Below are 14,907 nucleotides of genomic sequence, written 5' to 3' on the forward strand. Positions count from 1 at the left end.
TGGTAGTCGACCGTAGACTATATGAATTGATGACCCATGAGTGGCTTGCAGTTTGAGAGAAAATAATTAAATTAAAAAAGGTTTAAGTAAATAATCACATGATTTGGGGCTGGTGAAGAATATGATTAAATTTAAAAAGATTTTAAAAGATAATAACATATTTTGGGGCTGGTGAAAGGAAATAATTAAATTAAAAAGGACTTAAATCGATAATTCATGTGTTTTGGGGCTAGTTAAATAAAATAAGTAAATTTAAAAAAGTTTAAAAACATTATCACATGATTTGGGGGTATTGAAATAAAAAAAATTAAATTAAAAAACCTTTAAACACATAATCACATAATTTGGGGGTGGTTAAACAAACAATCTTGAACTGTTGGTGACACATAATAAACTGTCATCGATGTTGACTCATGTCAAATTCATGTAAAAAATAAACTTGTGCTTTGAGGGTCCATCGACCCACTTGGTCTACCGTAGACTTACACCTTCATGAGTGCATGGATTGGTCTCCTGATTATTCATAGACCACATAGTTCTATGTACACTGCTATAGACCAACACTTGGATGTTGTTTAAAAATGAATAAATAAATTAAAAATAAATATAGTGTGGGTTTATACACATATGAAGGAGTGTAAACAAGTCACATAATCATATTAGAGCTTATACAAATTAGGGATGGTGAATTAAGGAGTGGGTGGGTGGGTATTGGTCGAAACAAACAATATCCTAAGAGTAATGCTTGTCAAAGCACAAGTATGTTTTGAGGATGTTGATTATGTTTGATGACTGCCCATTCCACATATTCCTTCAATCACCATTCTTCAATCACCACCCCCAAATCAAAAGAGTATGTGGAAGAGATAGTGGTTGAGCAATCATCATCCTCAAAACATACTTGTGCTTTGACAACCATTATTCTTAGGATATTGTTTGTTCGACCAATACCTATCCACACATTCCTTAATTCACCACCCCTAATTTGTATAAACTCTAATATGTTTATGTGACTTATTTACACTCCTTTCTATGTGGTACAAACCCACACTATATTTATTTTTAATTTATTTGTTCATTTTTAAACAATATCCAAGTGTTAGTTTATAGTAGAGGTCTACGTATAATTAGGAGATCAATCGATCCACTCCTTAAGGCATAAGTCTACGATAGACCAACCAAATCGATGGACCCTCAAAGTACAAGTATATTTTTACTGTAATATTTTTTATTTAACATATAATTTAGGGTCCATCGATTACGAGATTCTACGATAGACTTTGGTATCTCGTTAATGGCTGACATAGGTCATGATCTACGACAGTCTATTAAGTGTCACCACTAGTTCCAAAAGAAAAAATTATTGTTCCAATGGTAATAAATAGATACTTTTATAATCCATCAGTGTTAACGTTTTATTTTTACTTCATATATAAGGTGTCCATCCCTCTTTATTTTATTTCATTCACTTTATTTTGTTTTTAGAAATTCTACAATGTCTTGAGTATCTCAAATATTCAATTCTAAAAATACGCTAATTTGTCATTGTGGGAATGCGGCTGTCTTGAGGACATCAAGCACGGATTCAAATCCAGGTTGCAAATTTTATAATTGTGCAATTGAGAAGGTGAGCTGTGTGTGTCTTTTTTATAAAGTTAAGCTAATCGTTATGTAATTATTATTATTTTCTAGGATAATGGTGCATGCTCGTTTTTTAAATGGCTTGATGAGCTATCACCTCCAACCAGTCCATCAAGGTTGAGTCCGGGACTCGAGACATTAAATTTTCAAGGCTTGGCAAAATTTAATCTACTACAAAGGCTCCAGCAATGCGAAGAAAATAAAGAATTTATCATGACTTTGTTCAAATAAGTCGAAGAATAGAGGGATCACTTTAGAATATTGCTACATGACATGCAAATAGAGAGGTATCAACTGAAATAAAAATTGATTTTGGCCGAAGAAAGTGAGAATGGCCTAAAAATGATGTTATGTACTATAATGCTAGTTGGAAAAGTGTCACATGAATGTAGTGATATTGAATAAATAATAATACTTCTATTTTACTATAATGTTAATATTATTTTTGATAGAATCATGGTCGATCAAACAACATGTGAACTAAAATTCGAGCAGTATGGTAATGATAGACTATGCATGCAGTATACGAAAGATTAAGTATGCATTCTATGATATCAAGCATACACTGTACCAACTATGACAACACCCTGCATATTCAAATTCCATGCCACAAATCAGTTTGATAGAAACAGATTCAGTGCAGAATCATAACAAATTTTATAAAATAAAAGAATGTTTGTCATATCCTACCACCAAATCCTTCAACCTTCATATTTGTGAAATAAAAAAAAAGTCATATCCTAACTACTCATCATTCAATAACACATTAACAATATTAACATTCAAATGTCTTTTTCCCTATGTTCCTCATCAGCACAAATGTTACTGTTGATTTTATCAACGATATCCATGACATCTTTTTGGTCAGCTTCAGATCTTTTTTTCTCTACAACTACAGTTGTTTCTTCATTCTCACCTTCTTCTCCTTCTGTATCAACATCTGCAACATATGGTGCTTCTTCAGCTTCCTTTTCTTCCCCAGCTTCTTCTCTTTCTTCACCTGCAGCAATTATTTTTTCCTCATCTTCTTCTTTTCCATCATCTGATGCTTCTTTCTCAGCTTCTTGTTTGTCAGCTTCTTCATCAGATTTTTCTTTTTCCTTGCCTTCTTTATCTGCTGTTGCTTTTTTTTCAGCTTTTGCAGCTGCTTCTTTTCCACTTTTTTCTTGGCTCTTATCTTCTTTCATTTCTTCTTCTTCATCCTTCTTTTCTTCTTTTTTTTTCCTCTTCTGCCACAACGGAGGTCAACTCATCCATTTCGCTCCTTTTTTTCTCCTTATTTATTCCTCTCCGATTCACAAAGATCCATAAACATTGTGTCATCATATTATAAAGTGTTACTGATATTTAAAGCTGAAAATTCATTAACAACATCAATTATTGAATGAAGTTACTTCGCTCGTGTTGTCGCTCATCATTTTCCTTTTTCTTCAGTCGTTTCTCTTTGATATAGGCTGTAATATCCAACAATGCTTCCTCGAGCACAGTAATACGCTTATGAAGATCCCCAGGGGATGAGGTGCCCGCTGCATCTTTAGAGGTGCTCGGAGAATCATCATCATCAATGCGTACTCCAACAGGGTTACCATCCAAATCCCTGTCATCATCACTGTCCTCATTTGAAGTAAAGATAGTCACCCCTCTAACTCTTTCTTCAAGCCATCGAGGATGTTATTCTTCACTTCGTCCGTATATGGCTTAAACGTAATCATGTAATCCATCTTTGTCTCACAAATAGTAAGGATGATGTACGGATGCACATTCTATAAAACATCAATTAACAATTACATAACATTCAATACAGCAGTAGTATTATAGCATAATAAAAAATAAGTTCATACCTCGGTAACTTTTTATTTATACTTGAATGGGTTGCCTTTGATTATCTTGTCACTTTTTATAGTGTGTCATCTGAGGATGTAGGGAATGAGAAAGGGCTCATCCATTGATTTTCTAGCAAATTCTCCAAGATGAGGAAAGGTCTCATAGATCCAAATCTATAAGCAGTACAGTAGTGAAAGAAAGAACTCAGAGTCTATGACAGAGTATAAATAAAACGAGAATCTACGATAAACTCACTAAAGGGTTCATGGTAGATACCATGAATGCCCAGGGAAATTCGAATAAAGCATAGAATGCCTTTTGTTTCTTATCAAATACTTTCCTCTACTTCTTCAGGTCACTTTTCTTCTTCAAATAGTCGATGGTCAGTTGAAATGTCACTTTCCCCCACAGATAATTCTCGAAGAAACTCAAAGAATCGACGATTCGAATTATTTTTGTGTCGACAACCTTTGTCGAATCTTTTGCAAGCAGCATGGTGTGCAAGAACCATAGTAAACAATACTTAAATTTCTGGTCCTTTTTCAGCTTATTCCTTCTGATCAGGTGTAACAAGTTGGCCGTCGTGATATTTTTTTTATTCGTCACCTTAAAGCAAAAATTGTTTCCCTTTGCTAACACCTCCTTCATTTTTTATCCACTGGGGTATAATGAGCAGTTTAGCCCCGTGATCAAACAAAACTTTTTCAAGCCAAAACAGGCAGGCTTGTTGTTAACACAGAACCATATCTCATGATGCATCTTACCATTCTTGACGCATCGCAACAACAAATAATAGACCAACTGCCCATTAAACTTAAGATGTTCCGGCAGGTTTCTCAGGTGTCCAAAACAGGACCACTTGAATCTTTTCTTTAATTCCTGGTCGACAAGAACATGCTTAAATTCTCTATAAGTAGCTACTTTTGATCTGGCCGATATGTTTGCTGGAAAAGACCCGACCTCGTCAATTATCGTTTAAAGGTCATACCGCTCCATGGAAATGCACCTTGAAAGGGATGGCACAGACAAGGGATCATTATCCTCATCATCACTATTTCTCCCACTTCTCGCGCTCTCTTCACTGTCACCACTGACACTGCACTTGGCAACATCTTCGCTAGACTCGACGCAGTCGCTTATCTCCTTTAACTCTGAATCTGATTCGAACACTGCCTCTTCAATTTTCTTTCTTTTTGAGACATTTTCAACTGCCTCAGTTTTTCTTATTCTACTTCTATCAGCAGAATCGGAAGAGGTACCGTCTTTGCATTTAGGAAGGATGCTTTTTTAGCCATTTCCAACAGAATGTACACCTGCAAAACCATTTCCAACAGAATGTACACCTGCAAAACCATTTCCAACAGAATGTACACCTGCAGAACAAATCTCTCATTTTCAGTTCGTAGACCACAAGTATATCAACAGAAATAACTCAACCCCCCCCCCCCCCCAAAAAAAATTAATAAATATCCCACCATTAAACAGTTCACTATACAAACATACAATAACTGAACCAAAATCCAACATGCAGCATCAAAACACAACAATTACTAAAAATCAAACTAGTGCACCTAATCAAACTAATTAGCTATTAATCTTTCAATTTTTACTATTTTAGCAATCATCTTTTAAAAGAATTTCATACGTCTAAAAATTGATTTCAATCTAGGGCATACTCATTTCATAGACCATGGGTCTACGGATAGACCACGGGTCTACAGACTGAAACTGGTCACTGTTCAGATCAAAATATCAAAATAACTCTTCAAATAGCAATTATCTCACCATTCAATACTTCCTTGCTAAAAAAAAAATCAGAACTAAACCAAAACTCCTAAACAAAAGTTTCAAAATTCAACAGTGATCGACGAAAAAAACTGTCAAAAATGCCACATAAAACCTCAACCATTGCTTCAAAATCAAACTCGTTACCTATAAAATTCTCATTTTTTTAACTAACCAAATTCGAAAAAAAAATTCCTACATCACTACGAATCGATTAGAAAAGAAACCCGTTTAAATGGATCTAGAAATAATTGAAACTTGATTTTAACTAACCTTGCGAAGCAACAACGGACCCTTAGCAGCCGGAGAAGAAGATGAAACGAAAATGGCGTTTTTGGGAGAAAGGTTTCAAAAACGGAAGTTGAGAGAGAATTGAAGAAGAGAAAGGTTTTTTTTTTATATTGAAATAAGTGGAGCGTGTTAGGTGTATTATATTAAATTTGCAAAGTTGTAAAAATGATGGAATGGTCCTTTGGCCCACGTGTGGACCCCACTTTTTACACCCTCGCCTAAAAATTAAATCAAAAAGAAATTTAGTGGGTATTTGGCGAAGTGTCTTTCTTACCAATTTTTTCCGAGTCAGTGTAGGGGCGTTAGATCTTGGGCCCCAAGTGGGAATTAGGAGTCTTAGTCTTCAAGTCGAGGTTTGGATCCATTAAGAATAGTATTACAAACAAGTTGGGATTATATTGATATATAATTTATAATATTGGGGCAGTTATTTAACGAAAAAAGTTCCATAAGTTTTGAGTACAACAATTGAAATAGTTTCGATACCGCGGTTTAAATAGCCCGGATACCATCATGACATTTGTTTGGGTACCACTGTCAATATATATATTATCAGGGAACATGTTTGTCCTGCAAACCTTTTGGAACAAGTGTTTGTTTCAACTGCTGATATTCTCTTTGAATAGAGACGTAAATTACTCAACTCTTTTTTTCCTCTCAAGTCCCACGTTTGAAATATATACTTCACTGATAGCCATTCTTGAAGCTTGAGCCTCAAGGTTGAAAAAAAACAAGTGTCTGAAAAAGTTATGTTTAAAATAGATGTTATTGGGGATTTTTGAGGAGTCTAAATGTCAAATTTTAGGAAGTTTAGAGAAGATTTAAGGCGATTTTGGATAAAACTTCATATTTCAGTTTAAGGTGAAAGATGAGCATTTCATATATAAGTTTTGGATTCAAGATGAATATTTCAAATCTACAGACTATTTAAACACTTATTATAGACAGAAGACATTCGTTAAAAGCAAAGATAACATGACAATGTTTGTGTATAGTCCCATTTGAATTCTTATTACGGAAGACACTCGTAAAAGCAAAAGGCAACATTCATGTCTAGACTATTTGAACTCGTATTCTAGACAAATTAAAAGACATTGCTTAAAAGTAAAAATAATAGAGCAACGTTAATAGATCTTTTGAAATTTGAACTCCTATTATAGACAGAATACATTCACTAAATAGTAAAAATACTCAAATTACGGTGTAGTAATCGAGTATTTTACAACGTTCAAAGGGTTTAACAACCCTTGGTTTATTTAATACATATCATATGAAACAAAGTAAACTAAACAGCATTTTGAATCTCCATTAATGGCATTATTCCCGGAACCACGCAGCTCAATTTAACTTATTCTGCAGAAGAGGATAAAAAAGAGCAAAATTAGAGATTATTTTTCACTCTTATGAAATTGAAAGGTTTCCCAAATGGTAAATATATACAAGTATGAAACATATAGTACGTCTTGTTATCTTTTAATTAAGTAACTTAGCACTATGAAAATAATTTACACTAACAACATATATATAAGTTAAATTCTTACGTGTCACAGTTGATGGTCCTAGAGATAGGAACGTTGAGGGATACACCACACTTGCTAGGGAGAGACTGCGCAGCATCATCTTTAAGGTTGGGGTATCGATTTGCTGCAGCCTTAACACAGTTGCAAGTAGTCCTCCTCTCATCAGTCGACTGAGCTAAACCATTCAAGGTTTTCACCCCACTGCAGCAGGATGCACCGGGTTCGCCACCTTGTGTCAGGAACGGAACACAGGGTGCCAAATTAGCATCCACTTGGGCACAAGTGACTGCGCCCCGAGCAACCATTGCTAGTTGTACCACGGCTAGTACAACTACAACTACTGCTGCAACAACCTTCATGATTACTTAAAATTTGATTTCCTTAATTTGTATGTATAAATCTTTTTTTTTAATCGAATGGATATAATTGTGAATTGATTGTAGTGTATTTATACTAAATTGGAAACGGCAAAAGTCGATAAAGAGCGTAAGAATTTATAAATTTTGGTACACTAGTTTGTTTTTTTCTTTGGTAAAGTATATATTATGACATGCTGTTATATAGCTAGCAAAGATGATAATGATATATTAATTTTGGTATTTTTTCTTTGGTTTTGTATATATTATGGAGCGATATATATGTGCATTGTATAGCTAGCACTAGCAAAGATGACAATGTTATATTAATTTTGGTTCTTCTTCCCTTATTATGAGTGCCATTGCACCAATCTCGTGGCTACCTCTACATCATCATTTAACGCTACTTTAATTTGGAGAGGATAGACACATTACTTATAATAACACCTTGTTTGGATCGTTGTTACTCCTTAAAGCTGGCTTCAGCTCATATTTATAAAAATCAGTTCATTATATTCATATTTCAATGAGTTAGATCACTTATATTTAATTGAAGAGTTTAACTAATATACATCGATGGTATAGACATATTCTTACATGGTCAGGTAACTTAATGGGCAATTATGGTAAGTTGTATGCCCCTTTTTAATTTCTTTTACATTCAAAATAATTAAAAAAAATAATAGTAGAACGTAACTTGAACTCTACATTTGTTTATGATCATGTTTACCAAATGTACCAAGGATTCCCTATCTCCTTTATTTTATTCTTATTCGTCAATATGATTGAAACAATATGCAACTTAACCCATATTGAAGAAATCACCAACTCTATCCTAACATGGTATACATTAACTCTTTTAAAAAAAAAAAAATTAAAATATAGAGAAGGAGAAGTTTTGTGGTTAATCTACATTGTTTATTTTAAGAGTAAGAAACTCTTTGAAATAATTACTTCATCATGGAAAAATTATCAACGAAATTTTTTTATTATGAGGTCAAAAGGATTTAATTGTATTTCTATTATTTAGTCGATTATTCTATCATGTAAAATATTTTTTTTAGTAATCAATAAAATTGTATCCAGAATATGGTTTGAAAATCTCAATCGATGACAGATCTCAAATAATTTAAAGGTCCGGGATTAGAAGATGGTTTCAACATTGGAAAGAGAGAAGTGCATATTTGGAATAACAGAGAAAGGGGAATTAAGGAGGCAGGGAGTGTTAAAAATTTAAAAATAACAAAAGAAAAAGAAAAGCTGAAAAATAGGTGGTAACATAGTAGTTATGGAAACTGCCTATTAAGTTACCTGACCATGTAAAACGTCTACACCGTCAGTGTATATTAATTTAACTCTTTGGATTTTGAATAAATATGAGCTTCAGGTTATTTTTAAATTTTAACCAATAAAAATATTGAATAAATACACAAACTCACTTTTATAACTAGAAGAAAATCTTTCCTTAAAAATTTGAGGAAAAGCATATTTTGGATAAATAAAAACCACACCAATGCATCACCAATCCACCCCCCTGCACTATCTACCGATGACTACCTTCATACTGACTACATACACCCCACTCGATTCAAGGATGGGTTCCCTTGTCAGAGTCGGGATTTAGGTCCTAGGTCAGATCGAGAGTCGGATCCTGAATATAGGATCGACGTCAAGATCAAGTTTGAAAGTCGGGTCCTAGGTCGTCCCTAGTAGGGGTCATGATTTAAGTCCCGAGTCTCGATCGATTTCTGGATTGGGGAAGGGGTCTGATGTCCAGGTCAAGAATCAGGATGGGGAGTTAAGTCTTAGGTCAAGATCGAGAAACGGGTTCTATGTACTAGATCGAGGTCAAGAGTCGAATCTCAAGTCACTTGTTAGGTAGGGATCAAGAGTTGAGTCTTGGGTTTGGTCTTGGTACCTATTTGGGTCCCTGATCGAGTTTTGGGAGTTGAGTTAAAGACCTAGATTAGGTTCATAATTGAGACTCGAGTTTGAATTCGAGGTCCAGATTTAGGTCCCAAGTTAGGGCTAGTTCCTAGCATCTGGTGCAGGCCGGGATTTGAATCTTGATTTAGGATTGAGAGTCAGGTTAGAGTTCCAAGTTGCAGTTGAGAGTTAGGTTACGGATCGGCTTCTGGGGCTTCTAAGTCTGTATCGGGATCAGATTGAATGCAGATGAGTAGACCCCTACAAGCATATGAAGTCACGTTTTTAGGACCTATGGATGCCTTATGGGGAAAACTCTCCAGTACAAGAGAGATTTTCTTGCTTTTTTTCTACTCCCTGGAGATTTTTTGTTGTAAGGCAAGGCCCAAGCTTCACTCGTGTAAGACTCATAAGAAGATCTACGTCATTATTCATTCCCCATCCCGAAATGTCTAAGTAAACAGACTTCCCTAAGCTTGAAGCAAGAATAAATGAAGTCCACCAGAAGTTGGGTGCCAAGTTAGGGCATAGTCTGGGTCTTATGTCAGTTCATAGGTCTCGTGTCGGGTCTATTCAAAGTCTCATGTCGAGATTCTAACTCAGATCATTGGTCCTATATGGAGATCGATATTTAGCTCTTGGGTTCCAGGTTGAGATCGAGAGCTAGATCTCAAGTTGCGGTTGGGTTTTGGCTCCTAGGTCATGGTCAAAAGATAGTCTAAGCTAAGGTTGGGGTCAAGGATAGTGTTTCAGGTCGAATTTAGTGGGTGAGACTGAAAAAGGGTTTTGAAAAATATTTTTTTTTTTATTTTATGTTGGAAATAATTTCCTTTCATTGGATGAAAATATGTCCATTTAATTCATCAAACATAAAAAAATATTTTCTTCATACCAAACACATACTTAAAGTAGTTTTTTTATTGTTAAAACTGATTTCAATTAACTCAATTAAAGATTTAGATACTTTTGGCCTTTAGAGATTAACGTCGGTTAGAAACATTTTTAAATCCATGTCTTACCCAATCTATTCTTCACTCATATTCATATAGGTGGGATTGCAATTCAATCAATTTTCAATCCACCCAACTCAAATTCAATCAATTTTTTTTTATCATCACTACATTATATCGTTATTAAATTAGTTATTACAAACATGTTCAATATTTATTTGATTATTGTTTAAAGTATATTGTATTATATTGTTAAGTCTGTGGTTATGTATTAATGAAAAGTTTAATTTTATGTACTAGTCAATTTGATTTGATCACATCATTATTTAACTTCTCTTTCTAAGTATATCCTTACTTAATACTTCGAAATTCTATTTGACCATTTACTTATATTATTTAATTCCACCAAAATACCTATCGTACATTTTCCTTCTTTTGCCTCGTCAACTTCTAATTTTGTACGTCCATTTCTTTTTCTTTCTTTATCTTTGTCTGCTTCTACGTTGATTTGAGATGCATGTTTAGTTTTTTTTTTTTTTTTTTTTTTTTTTGAGTGGAGCAGATGATATTTTAGATAGTATGTGGTATTTAATAGTTTAATTATGTTCATTGAAGAATTTTGTCTATCTAAACTACTTCTCGTGTTGAAGTTTAGCAAGTACCGGATGATTGCGTTCTTTCTCAATCAAATACATTCTGGACATTTTCTCTGAATTGGATATGGAGAATTGTAAAGGGTTTTTTGTTAAGATACTTAGCTGATAGTATTATATATTACTAGTTAGTAATAGTAGGTGTAGTATAGTCAATTCACAATTGTAACCACTACTAGCTAGCTTCTTAATTTTGGTTAAGTTAGTTATAACTAACTTCAGTGATATACTCTATATATATAGGACATATATCAACACGGTAAAACTTATTCTTTACAATGTTATTGCTATGATCTTTTCTTCTACTCTCTTCTCTTTTTTCTCCATTACACAGTTTACTTGCTTTTTGAATGCCTTCATAGTATCAGAGCAATGATCATCTCAGTCAGCGTTGTTACACGAATTATGAGAATTGGTGTTTTCTCTTTGATTTTCTTGCACAATTCGAGTCTCAAAACTCCACTCTAAGAGTTGGTTTGTTCGTAGATTTTTGAAGTGCAGTTAGTGTTGATTTCTGAGAAATCAACATTGTCATTGTTCGTATTGCTTTGTTTCGGAGTAAATTCACAGTTCTTATTCAAGATTTGCTTTCGCATAACAGAGTTTTCTTTCTTCTTCTAGAAATTCTGAGATTTGTTACAACTCAAGACAACGAGTGAACAAACAAATGGAGAAAATATGTAGACTTATTAGTGACTACGACCACTCTCTCTTCTTGAGTCCTACTAATGCTAGTGGTCTTAGCATTTATATCCTTTCAATTACTTGAAACTGAATATTATGCATTGTGGAGTCGTTCAATCAAATTTGCTCTTCTTGATAGAAACGAGATAGGTTTGATAGATGGAACTTGAAGGAAAGATGCATTTACAAGAAATTTATGGGGTCAATGCAATTGTTCTTTCTTGATTTATGAATTCAGTATCTAAGTGTCTGTTGACTGGAATTGAGTTTGCCTCGAATGTTTGTACTGTTTGGGATAATTTGAAAAAGAGATTTGATCGTGTAGATGGATCAAGAACGTATAATTTACATAAAGAAATCACTATATCTTGCAATAAGGTACTGCATTTGTGTCTGCTTACTCTACACTAAATTGAGAAATCCTTTTTGAGGCTTTTGTACCTCCATCTATTTGTGATTATGAAAAAGCAAGAGATTTTGTTGCTCGTATGAATAGACAGAAGCTTTATCAATTTCTTCTAGGACTAAATGAAGTTTGTCATCAAGCTAGAAGTCAAATTCTACTGATGAATCCGTTGCCTAATATCAACCAAGCTTATGTTATGATAATTAACGGGTGATGAAGCACACCAATTAGTTATCACCACTATTGGAAACTTGAGAATGAACGATATGTCATCTAACAATTTGGAGTATGTTGCCATGTATAATTTAGTGTGTGACTACTGCAAGTGCAAATGACATAGCAAAGAGTATTGCTATAAACGGGTGGTGTTTCTACCCTATTTGAAGTTCAAAAAGAAGACTGATTTTGGAACTATAGTGGTGCACATAATGTCACTGGTGACCAGATTGTTGGTCTGGAGCACGCAATGCAGAAAGCTCAGGCTAATTCATGTAAGTGATAAATGTTACTAGTCCAAAGGCAGGCAGGCCCAATCAAAATTCAGGTTTTGTTCTTGTGCTGAAGAAGACCATAAGAAACAAAAGCTCAAAAAATAAAATTAAGGAAAGAGAAATAAAACTTGTTTCAACCTTCTTTAGCTTTTTGCTCTACTTTTATAAAATATTGTATTCTTCATAAATTTGTTGTGTATAAAAAGAAAAGAGAGGAGAGAAAAATATTATTGATGTAGCATTATATCAAAAGTGAGAAAAATAAAAGAAGAGTGTGAATATAAGTCAAAAAGGTTGACTCAAATTTTGTACTATTTTTATTCATTAAAGAAAGTTAGTAGAATTCTTTGCAATCAGTGGTGGACCCAGACTTTTCACCAAGTGGGTTTAATATATAAAAAATAAATACGGATAAAAAAAAAACAAAAAAATGACAAAGAAAAGAGGTGCAGTATATAAAGAAAACAAAAAAGTGACACTGTTGGGGCTCAAACACACAATGTAATACTTAAGATATGAATCCACTACCCCTAGGCTAAGCACTTTAGCTGTCTATAGTGGGTTCAAATATTATATATACCTTGTATATTTGTAAAGACTGCTTATACGTACGTGTATATATAATGTTATTTTTCGACGAAGTGGATTCATATGAACTCACTTGAACCTATGTGGGTCCACCCCTATTTGCAATCCAAGGGAACTGAAGCAGAACTTATTCTGGATCGCAACTAGTATAAAATATCTGTGTCAAATTTATCTTCATCACTTTTTATTACTACACCCTCCCCCCCCCCCCCCCCCAAACCCAACCCCCCGCTCGTCCCTCTTACACTTTCATTTAGGACTTCGCATTTTTCATAACCCCGACTCTAATTTGTGTATGTATGCTGATGCGGATTGCGCTGACGCGATCCGAATGACAAAATCTCTATATCAGGTTACATATTTTTCTTTGGATCAAATCTAGTCAGTTGGTCATTAAGTAACTTGCAATGGCTTGCTCATCCAACGTACCGAGGCAGAGCACACATTATTCGCCAATGCACTTGCAGGGATCACTTAGGTGCGAAACTACATCACGAGTTACATGTCGCCATTTCGAGTTTTCGAAAGAGTCATTTATTTCAAATGAGTATTGTTGGTTTTTATTGAAAATTTTTGATGAATCTAAACATCTTAAATTTTCGGATGTTTAGATAAGATTAAGGTGATTTTGGATAAAATTTTATATTTCAGTTTAAGGTAAACGATGAACATTTCATATATGAACTTAGAAATGAAGATGAACGTTTTAGATTTGGAGATCATTTGAACTCTTATTATAGACAGAAGACATTTGGTAAGAGCAAAGATAAAAGGACAATGTTTGTGTATACACCATTCGAACTCATATTATTGACAGAAGATTCTCCTTAAAAGCAAAATAAAAAGGTAGTAACATTTATGTCTAGAACATTTAAAATCTTATTGTAGGCAAAAAAATATTCGTTAAAAGTTAAAATAATAGAGCAAGTTTATAGATAATTTGAACTCTTATTATAGACATAATATATACATTGGTAAAATAGTAAAAAATACTCAAATTACTACATAGTAATTGAGTATATTTACAACTTCAAAGGGTTTAACTACCCTTGATTTTATTTAACACATATAACACAAAGTAAATTAACAGAATTTTGAATCTCCGCTGCGTTATATAAACCCGAAACTGCGCAGCTGAATTTAACTTATTCTGCAGAAGAGGATAAAAGAGAAAAATTAGAGATTAATGGTAAATATATACAAGTATAAAACATATAGCTAGCTAGTACTTCTTCATGCTATCATTTAAATAGGCAACTTGACATTTTTACGCTATATATAAGTTAAATTCTTACGTGTCACAGTTGATGGTCCTGGAGATAGGGACGTTCAGGGTTACACCGCACTTGCTAGGGAGAGACTGCGCAGCATCATCTTTAAGATTGGGGTATCGATTTGCTGCAGCCTTAGCACAGTTGCAAGTAGTCCTCCTCTCATCAGTCGACTTAGCCAAACTATTTAGGGTTTTCACCCCGCTGCAGCAGGCTGCACCGGGTTCACCACCCTGTGTCAGGAATGGGACACAGGGTGCCAAATTAGCATCCACTTGGCCGCAAGTGACTGCGCCCCGAGCAACCATTGCTAGTTGTACCACGGCTAGCACAACTACAACTAGTACTGCGACAGCCTTCATGATTATAACTTAATTTAATTCTCTTAATTTGTATATATAAGATCTCTCTGTTTTTCTTTTATGGAATGAATATAATTGTGAATTGAGTGTAGTGTATTTATACTAATTTGGAAGCGGCAAACGGTCGATAAAGTGCGTAAGAATTTACAAAAAATTTCA

General features: G+C 34.2%; 3 protein-coding genes across 3 annotated transcripts; all 3 read right to left on the reverse strand.

Moving 5' to 3' along the window:
• Window positions 1-2,423: 2,423 nt before the first annotated feature.
• LOC107860632 (acidic leucine-rich nuclear phosphoprotein 32 family member A-like) lies at window positions 2,424-2,828 on the reverse strand. Its single transcript, XM_016706058.1, has one exon. The coding sequence runs from the start codon at window positions 2,826-2,828 to the stop codon at window positions 2,424-2,426; it is 405 nt and encodes a 134-aa protein (XP_016561544.1).
• A 3,843-nt stretch (window positions 2,829-6,671) lies between these two features.
• LOC107857210 (non-specific lipid-transfer protein 1) lies at window positions 6,672-7,489 on the reverse strand. The gene is made up of 2 exons (XM_016702145.2): window positions 7,083-7,489; window positions 6,672-6,894 (listed from the first exon to the last, which is right to left on the reverse strand). Exons 1-2 carry the CDS (start codon window positions 7,418-7,420, stop codon window positions 6,885-6,887), a joined length of 348 nt encoding a protein of 115 aa, XP_016557631.1. The 5' UTR covers window positions 7,421-7,489; the 3' UTR covers window positions 6,672-6,884.
• Window positions 7,490-14,043: 6,554 nt separating this feature from the next.
• LOC107845165 (non-specific lipid-transfer protein 1) lies at window positions 14,044-14,817 on the reverse strand. Its single transcript, XM_016689421.2, has 2 exons — window positions 14,411-14,817; window positions 14,044-14,265 (listed from the first exon to the last, which is right to left on the reverse strand). Exons 1-2 carry the CDS (start codon window positions 14,746-14,748, stop codon window positions 14,256-14,258), a joined length of 348 nt encoding a protein of 115 aa, XP_016544907.1. The 5' UTR covers window positions 14,749-14,817; the 3' UTR covers window positions 14,044-14,255.
• Window positions 14,818-14,907: the final 90 nt, after the last annotated feature.

The sequence above is a fragment of the Capsicum annuum genome, chromosome 8, assembly GCF_002878395.1.
Source record: "Capsicum annuum cultivar UCD-10X-F1 chromosome 8, UCD10Xv1.1, whole genome shotgun sequence".
NCBI lineage: Eukaryota > Viridiplantae > Streptophyta > Magnoliopsida > Solanales > Solanaceae > Capsicum > Capsicum annuum.